The sequence below is a fragment of the Nanorana parkeri genome, unplaced genomic scaffold, assembly GCF_000935625.1.
Source record: "Nanorana parkeri isolate BGI_ZX_2015 unplaced genomic scaffold, ASM93562v1 scaffold1601, whole genome shotgun sequence".
NCBI classification, from domain to species: domain Eukaryota; kingdom Metazoa; phylum Chordata; class Amphibia; order Anura; family Dicroglossidae; genus Nanorana; species Nanorana parkeri.
Window position 1 is genome coordinate 213,635 of NW_017307869.1, and position 9,485 is coordinate 223,119.

A 9,485-nucleotide genomic window follows, 5' to 3' on the forward strand; every position below is an offset into this window, starting at 1 on the left:
GAGAGAGAGAGAGAGAGAGAGAGAGAGAGAGAGAGAGAGAGAGAGAGAAAAAAAAATCATACCGCCAAGGAGGTTAAAAAACGAGCGTCGAACGTGCGTTTCAGTGAACAAAAACGTTTTGAAACGTGTTTTGAAACGTGCTAAAAAAACGCTCCTATTTGGAACGCCCAGGTGTGAACCCAGCCTCAAGGAATTTTGATTCAAGAGAACACCCTGCACTACCAATGTGATGGGCGCCCCTCATAATAAAATGTTTATTTGCAGAATAAGGGATTTTATACAAATAAATATAAAGCACAAGTAAAGCATAAGGGAACGCATCAAGCTACTCACTTGGAGACGGGTGCCAAGCTGTTGTTGGCAGTGGGCAGTTTTCCCAACATCAGCTCCATGAACTTGTCGTCAGAGTCGTGCGGCAGCGGCACCTCGTCAGGAGGGATTTCGGTGATGATTTCGGCCACCCGGTCGGATGGAAAAACTGGACTGTAAAGAATAGGATGATGTGCTGGGTGGGAGCCGCGAAGGGGGGAGAAGCATAGATAAGACACAGGAACATTAGTCACGTGCGCAAACACACGCAAGCACCAGCAGACAGTACACAGGGCGACGGCAACGGATTGACCATCACAGCACAACAAAATCTCACAACAGACATCAAGTTTCCTAAAGCGTATCTAAATCCGGAAATATATTATACGTAATATATAAATCACACCTTACCTATACTTGCATGTGGTGGCTGCATTTGGTTTTTTTAACGGACTTATTCTTTGTATTATCACCTGGTGACACATTTTGTGGCTACTCATCTGCATGTATCTATGGAGGGAGCCACAGTTGTCACCCACGCTGGACTTCAAACATGTCTGCCTTTGTTCATCCCCATTACATGGTGGATTGATTAGCAGCTCACAAAAATTGTTTGCTTTCTTTTCAGCTCACAGGAAGTGACAAGGACACTATATTCCTGGACAATCAGCAGGTATTATTCTGTACTTGCTGAAAAAATTAATGACAACTAATGCAGCCAGCGCATCAAAGGACTAGTAATCTGCAATATATTACGTCGGTTTTGGGGGTTAATGTAAATTTAAAGCTAAAATGTACCCTCTTCACATTTCTATTTCAATACACAAGAACCAAATGCCTTCCTGAACTAGGGTGGTTATAAATTGCCTAACATTACTAAGAGGTGTAATTATAAAAAATTCAGACCCATTCGTCCCACTAAACAGCATGCACATTCACTCTTTGCAAATGCAGGCAAAGACAAATGTGATTGGTATATTTTCTTTCCGAGTCGGATCTAATAAATCAGGAACATACCAAATGATGGCCACTAGATGGAGTTGAGGAGCGTAGGAGATAACTCCGTCTTTCCTGTGCTCCACCTAGTGGCCATGATATGATATTTTCCTTTTATTACATTTGACTTGGAAAGAAAATATGCCGAGAATGTTAGTTTTTACTTTTATTCACACAGAAGAAAACTTTTTTTGACACATGCACTGTAAAAGATAAATCCAGACCGTTATGTGCAACTCTGCCTTTCGCTCACACCCCCATAGTGGAGTCAGTGTGAAACATCAGACACTGAGAGTTCCAGTTGGCACACACACACCACGGTTGCTCCCCTCCAGCTCCTTCATTCTCGGTAATGAAAGCAAGGCGCTCTGTGATTGGAGGAGGGAAGATTGTGATGAATATCCAGCCCTCCTCCAATCACAGAGCGCCTTGCGTTCATTGAAGAGAATGCATCCTATACATGGGACACGCATATCTGGGTTCATTTTTACAGTGTACACGTCAAATGATAGCGGAGTTCAAGTTTAAATGCCAATACGCAGGTTCACTTGGAGCTTAGGACCTGTGGACACAACAGGAAGTGAGGAAAATGTGTTATTAGACAGTTGTCAACCCTATTGGAAGATTTAAGCTCTCTTCCTGTTCGAGGAAGTGACGAGGGAGCATGGAGACGGCTTCCCTGCTGATCGGGGAGCCTGGTGGAGAGTCATGACACGCCACCTGGTTTCCTTAATGGGACTTCCGTTATCGGTGACTACTGGAAAAAAAATAATCGGTACTCGATAGCGAAAAAACGGTATCTGCGCATCCCTAATTATTTGATTAGTGGCGTTTAAGAAAAATAAATGTAAAAATGTTTTTTGTTTTTTTTTTAAAAGCTCCTGGAGTTGCACTTTAAAATCATGATCTTCAAATCCCTTCACCTGGAGGGCTGTCATCCTCGACAATCACGAGAGGAATATTGGCCTTTGTGCTTTTGGATTTCCTTCCCTTCTTCTGCTTCTTCTTGGTCACCCCTGTATTAGCGAGTGGAGCGCTGCAGATGACGGGCTGCTCGGCTGGAGCACTTCCGGGGTCTCCCTCGGTAAAAGTCGGCTCACAGGACTCGGATGGAGAGATTGACTTTGCTTGCTCCAGGTGGCTTAGTAAATGCTCTGCAATGAAAAAGGGTTATGTCAGCTGTGCAGCTTCCTAGTCACTTCCTCCAATGCTGGGACTTCTCCAGAGCCCCTCTGATAATCTGGAACTCCCTACCCCAGTCTGTTCGGCCATCTCCTACTCCGTCTTCAGCCGATCCCAGAAAACTCACCTTCAGGGATACCTATCCCTCCACCGAACAACTTTACCTTCTCCATCAACTATTATTCTTTGCATCACTTGTCCTTCTTGTTTAGAGATTGCAAGCTCTCAAGAGAAAGGTCCTCCTAACCTGCTCTGCCTCCCTTTATATTGTGCAGTGCTGCAGAAAAGGTTAGCGCTATATAAATCCTGAACAACAAACAACATTCCCTGCACAATTCCAAGGTAAGATGAAGAACAGGGAGGACACATAACTTCGTGATTAGGGTAAAACTGATTATGTGCATATCAAAACACAGTACCAACCAGCACACACACACACCAACCGGACCTGCCATGATAGTCTGGAGATAATGAATTAAAAGGAGAACTCTGGGCAAAATATTTATTTACCCTTGCAGTGGGGCTACCCACGCATTGCAAGGGTTAAAAGGTGAACTATGGGGTTAAGGCTTTTCCCCATAGTTCTCCTTAGGGTAACGGGAGGACACAAACTAGCATCCTCCCGTCACCCTAGGCTCAGTATACTGAGACACCGCAGCTGAAGCGGATCCCGACAATTGTGCCGGGATCCGCAAAGCTGCGTGAGTGACAGCTGGCTCTGCCCATCTAGAGGCAGAGCCAGCTGTACCCGCCCCCTCCCCGTCCGTTCCGCCAGTCAGCGCTGGCGGGTCGGAGAGAATCCAGCCCCTCCCGTCACGACAGAGAGCCACGACAGGATCGAGAGGTGAGCGAACGCCGGTATGTGTTCGCTCACTTCCCGATCTACTGAACCGACCTGTGACAGTCTCATTGTCACAGGTCGGCTAGAACTATGAGGTGAGTGAAAAGCTCTCATCTCATAGTTCTCCTTTAACTGCTCTTTTTGGTCTTAGACAGGTCCTTCCAGCCTCTCGCCCCCTCCGCTGCAGAAGTCTAAGGTCCCAAATCATCACATTCTATACAAATGTGTATAGGATGCGAGGATGCTGAGGGACATACCATCGCTGCAGTGGAGGAGACAGGCTGGAGGGAGCACAGTCACAGCTGGCTGGCCCGAGGATCAGGTGAGTGAGTATAACTTTGTTATATTTTCCTCCCTAGACCATAACGAGCACGTAACCCTTGCGGTGCCGGGCTAGCCCCGCTGCAAGGGTTAATACAAATGTGGTTCATCTTTAAAAGAGGAATTTTACCCATCGAAATAACAAAAAAAACACAAATGTTTAGTGATGAAAATCTACAAACAAACTTCTAGATAATTGCCGACTTTGTATTCTTTGCATGACTTATTTTTCTTTTCCTCCCCAGTCTTCTCAGAGCGGTCATTTTTTACTAAGGGCAGATTAATCCATGTCCCTTTACTTCCTGGAACTCTGGCACATGTGACCATGCACATCATCTTAGGGGAGGAAAATGCCTTTCCCTAAGATTACAGATGAGATTTCCAGCAATGCCCTGCTGATGTAACCTTCCTAGGATGCAACGCTTGGGCGCGATGACATCTGTGCCAAAGAGGACCAGGAAGTAAAAAAACAAAACAAAAACAGAAATTGTAAGTAAAAAATAGAAATAAATGTTTTGTTTAGCTAAAGAATGTAAGATGATTTCATATCAGCATGCAGAGCTGTATGCTGATGTGATTTCTAGTCAAAGGGGGTAAAAGGTCAACTTTAAAAGGAGAACTATGGGGTCAGGGCTTTTCCCCATAATTATCCTTAGGGTAACGGGAGGACACAAACTAGCGTCCTCCCGTTACCCTAAGCTCAGTATACTGCGAGCTAAAGCTCACTATATACCGAGACCCCCGCTGCCGGAGCAGATCCCGACATCGATATCGAGATCCGCCCAGCTGCATGAGTGACAGTTGGCTGGGCCTATCTAGAGGCAGAGCCAGCTGTACCCGCCCCCTTCCCCGTCCATTCCGCCAGTCAGCGCTGGCGGATAGGAGCGGGGAGGGGGAAATCCATCCCCTCCCCTGTCACGGCAGAGAGCCGTGACAGGATCGAGAAGTGAGCGAACACCGGCATGTGTTCGCTCACCTCCCGATCTACTGAGCCGACCTGTGACAGTCTCATTGTCACAGGTCGGCTAGAACTATGAGGTGAGTGAAAAGCACGCCCCTCATAGTTCTCCTTTAAAGCCTTGGCATTTATTATGAAATACATTCAAAGCTGCAAGAAATATACGTTTATTTCTGGGTTTTCCCCCGTTTTTGTCATACTAAGTCCTGCATTGAGGGTCAAACATGAACTCCAGGCAGATTAAAAAACAAAAACAACCATAAAAATGTTGCATCTCTGTATTCATTAAAATCTGCACCTACAGTCAAATCTTTTTTTAGTTTTGGAGTGGGGAAGGATTAGAATGCTTGTTAGGTATCAGTGCCATTGGAGGCTCCCTTGGAGAGATACCTTTACCTCCTGTGTGGGAAGGTTGTCCCCGGGACAGGAAGTGAGGTAGGGGGGGGGGATGCTAGAACCTCTGTCAGCTTTTTACTGTCTCCCTGTTGCAGACTTTCCCCTCACCACCTGTCCAGTAAAAAGTTATCCCTAGAACAGAAAATCTCAGAAATGGATGGACAGAAATACAATTTAATTGGCAAGTAGAATAGCTTGCAAGTGTAGAACTGAACAGTGTATTCAGCTGCCTGTGCTAGCACCATGCTAGGGAGTCTAACCACTGCTCTCACACACACAAGCAGGGGTTCGGGTCTCCAGGAGCAGTCTAGCACGGCCCCTCTCATCAGCGCCGCTCAGATTTGACACAAAGACTAAAATTCCAGCAAAGTAAAAGGCTTGTGTCTATGGGCTTTGCTTTCCTGTGTTTCATCTGCTGCAAAGATCTGAAGTGTAGTGACAAATAATACCTGTCAACAGGTTGGGTTCGAGGAAGGTGGTATTGCACACTTTACATGCCCACTCGCAGGTTTCCACATGGATGATGTCACTGTTCTCCTGACAGGTAACTGAAAAGGGAAAAAACAAAATGCTACTTTAGAAAACCACAACCCATTCTCACAGCAGACTTGGACGCAAGGTTATGTTTCCATTTTGGCTATGGAGTGGAAGGGTTAGGATCCGTCACGTTTTTACTGCTGGCTATGCTGGAGATTTCCCCTCACGTGCTGTGCTGATGGACCACACAGAAAGCGAGTGAAGGTCTCCCCAGTGGAGGCACAAGCAGACATGTAAACCTGACAGAGATTCTAACCACTACCCAGTCTACTTAATTGGGGGAAGGGGGCTTTGCAAAGCTGGAGTTTCACTTCAAATCTGCTCAGCCAGTCCTGGAATTCTCACACTGCCTGGCCAGACACAGCTACTCCCTGGTCCAGCTTTGCACCTCTATTCCCCCAGCATCAACATTAAAGGAGAACTATGAGGTGAGTGCTTTTCACTCACTAATAGTTCTAGCCGACCTGTGACAATGACACTGTCACAGGTCGGCTCAGTAGATCGGGAGGTGAGCGAACACATACCGGCGTTCGCTCACTTCTCGATCATGTCACGGCAGAGGAGGGGATGGATTCCCCCCTCCGCCAGCGCTGACTGGCGGAACAGACGGGGGAGGGGGCGGGTACAGCTGGCTCTGCCTCTAGATAGGCAGAGCCAGCTGTCGCTCACGCAGCTGGGCGGATCTCGACATCGATCCGCTCCGGCTGCGGCGTCCCAGTATACCGCGAGCTGTAGCTTGCGGTATACTGAGTTTAGAGTGACGGGAGGACGCTAGTTTGTGTCCTCCCGTACCCTAAGGAGAACTATGGGGAAAACGCCTGACCCCATAGTTCTCCTTTAATGCCTCTGGGCTAGTTCACACAACAAACAGCGCGTTGCAGGCCGAACCTTTTCTCACAGCAGAATTGGACGCAAGGTTACGTTTCCATTTTGGCTATGGAGTGGAAGGGTTAGGATGCGTCACGTTTTTACTGCTGTCTATGCTGGAGATTTCCCCTCACGTCCTGTGCTGATGGACCACACAGAAAGTGAGTGGATGTCTCCCCAGCTGTGCTCCCAGCCGGGAGGAGTGAAGCAGAATCAACTAATCGTTATCGATTATCATCGGTTAAATCGATTGATCAGTTGTTGCAGCGCTACCGCCAATATGCTCAAAACCATATAAATAATCCACAGAAGTTTTGTGATTCTGTTCTGTGGAGCGATGAAACAAAACTGGTTAAGCATGGTGGTGGCTCGGTGATGCTTTGCATCCTGGGGCACTGGAAACCTGCAGAGTGTGGAAGGCAAGATGGATTTATTGAAGCATCAGGAAAACCAACAGGACATTGATCCCAAGTATACCTCAAATTCCACCAAGTCCTGGAAGATTCCACAGTGGCCATCACAGTCATCTGACTAACCCCTTATATAATCTGTGGTGGGATTTGAAGAGGGTGGTTGCAGCATGCAAACCCAAGAATAATAGAGAACTGGAGGCCGTTGGTCATGAAGGATGGGCCAAGATTCCTCAGGAACGCTGCCAGAAGATGGTGTCTGGCTATGCATCTGGTTTGCAGCGGGTCACAACAGCCAAAGGGTGCACTACTAAGTACTAAAGATGCTTGCCATGAAGGGGTTAAATCATTGAGACTGCAGAAGTCATTAAAAGTTGCATAAAAAAGGTGATCAACCGGTCTTGGTGACAACCATAAAGAGATTTCCACTTAGGTCCCGATTTATCTCTGGGACAGAATGTAAAAGGAAGTTTATGAGAAACAGACAAAAAAAAAAGGTTGGTTTAAATACACCTTAAATGTTCCCCCACCGAGTGGCAGCCACCTACCTACATACACAACCTTCAGCCCTGCCCCCGAGTTCTTCACTGTGCGGTCCTGCTCAGAGCCAAACCACATTTATTCCTATGGCTGGTCCATACTTATGACAGCCTATGACCATCCAGAAGACTAGGACTCACACTATAGGCATGAGGTGTGCAGTAGGAGCTCTTCACCATCACCGGCACTATTTTCTACAAATGCGATGCGGCTCTGGGCAGGACTGAAGGGAATTAGGTTTCCCTGCCCTGAGTGGCTACAACTTGATAAACTTGATAGAGCCTCATTTAAACCACTTGCCAACTTGCCGTAAAAAAACGGACGGACGGCACTGCTGCATTGGCGGGTTGCCGTCGCCAGACCGCATTTTTTTCTGCCTCGCGCGTGCACGCACGGGCAGAAAAGACCCGACCAATGCAAACACCCGTTACTGGGTGTTAAACATATAGACGATCGGCGGCTCCATAGCCCGCCGATCGTCTATATGTGCTCACCCACATTTTACCTGTCATGGCACCCGAGCAGTTCTTCCTTGTCCTGGACGTGTATGCGGCTAGAGTGCGAGCAGCCTTTGTTTTTTTGGAGGTTGATGAGGTGATCCGGTTGTTTTTTGAAGAAGTTGCGTTGACCTCTTTTACGGGTTCAGCTGCCAAAAACCCCACCACTGTGTACAAAACAGAATGAACGTGAACTTGCGTTGGCAAAAAAAGTCTACCAAAGTAACACTATGGGATATATTTATAAACAAGCAGAAAGGTATATGCATCTTGCTGCACTCCTTATCGGATTTCTTGAAAAAAAATGTGTGAATGGGTGCTCGCAGTGACCACGGGGGCGCTGTGAGAAAATACGAAATTGTAAAAGGATGTCACCAGCACACCAAGCTGTTAAATTCAGCAAATGTCCATTTTAAATTACAGACAATGTCATCCAATAGCAAGTACTTTAGGGGCCTCGCGGGGTCCCCGTCATTCTGAGCCGGATGACGGGGACCCTGCGAGGCCCCGAAAGTACATGCTATTGGATGACATTGTCATTAAAATGGACATTTGCTGAATTTAACAGCTTGGTGTGCTGGTGACATCCTTTACAATTTCGTATTTAGAAACAAGTTGCAGAGCCATTCGTCCTGCAGAAAACTTTTTACCAAAACTGAATGTATCATCAGAAAAGTACCGTACATTATGGCCACTAGGTGGAGCTCAGGAGCATAGGAAAGAAGGATTTCCTATGCTTTACAGCTCCATCTAGTGGCCATAATGCAGTATTACATTACACTTGACTAAAGGTGCCCATACACCTTACAATTTATATGCAGATTTTCTGTGGTCAGAGGGAAAAAGTGCAACAGATTGGCCCAGGTGGAGATTACTTCATCCACACAGTTAAGTGGAGATGGAGGAATCGGTTGCACCTTTTCCATCTGACCACAGAAAATCTGCAGATATTGCAAGGTGTATGGCCAGTTTTAGAAAGACACAAAGAACGCAGAGTTTTGCAGGACAAGCGGGTCTCCAAACTGTTTATTATAACACCCCATGCCCCAACAGCAAGACAAAAAAAAAAAGGATTCTTGCCCTGCCAGTCAGGGCTGTGCTGTGTGGCTGAGATGTCTAAATTTCAGAATTAGATGGACAGAAAGGCAGCCCCTATGATAATCAATTGATTGATATGATAATTAACTTTAAAAAACAATAAATACAATCGACCCAAAACCAATAAAGTTTCCCTTTAAAAAGAACCAAAGAACAAGAATAGCTACCGGCATAGGTCAAAACAGTGATGCGCCATAACTGGCCTCCTGATGGTACCTACCATTGTGACAGGGCATAGGAGGTTTCAGCAGAGGTCTCTCCATCTTCCTTGCATAGAAAGCGGCGTACCACACTCGCAGCTCTGTGCCGGCCGCAATGTCCCGGGAGGTAGTGAAAAAGATGTCATTGCCATGCTGGAATGCGGTCAGGTTCTGGTGGCTGAAATCCATCGCTGGCCTCACCAGCATCATCCAGTTACATTCATACTCACTAGAGGTGTCAAACAGCATCACCACGCCATCCTTCTGGAACACCTAGAGTGGAATAAAGGAGATCAACACACAGAAACATAAACTCCATCTGGGGGGGGGGGG

The 9,485-nt window shown here is 46.7% G+C and overlaps 1 protein-coding gene across 1 annotated transcript in view; it reads right to left on the bottom strand.

Moving 5' to 3' along the window:
• Positions 1–9,485, bottom strand: part of PRDM15 (PR/SET domain 15) — a 45,604-nt gene that overhangs the window by 27,876 nt on the left and 8,243 nt on the right. Inside the window, exons 5-9 of the mRNA XM_018570815.1 lie at positions 9,173–9,425; positions 7,863–8,021; positions 5,453–5,551; positions 2,229–2,459; positions 334–505 (exon numbers count right to left, since the gene is read on the bottom strand). Of these exons, the coding sequence (XP_018426317.1) occupies positions 334–505; positions 2,229–2,459; positions 5,453–5,551; positions 7,863–8,021; positions 9,173–9,425 (914 nt within the window). The remainder of the gene's footprint in view (positions 1–333; positions 506–2,228; positions 2,460–5,452; positions 5,552–7,862; positions 8,022–9,172; positions 9,426–9,485) is intronic.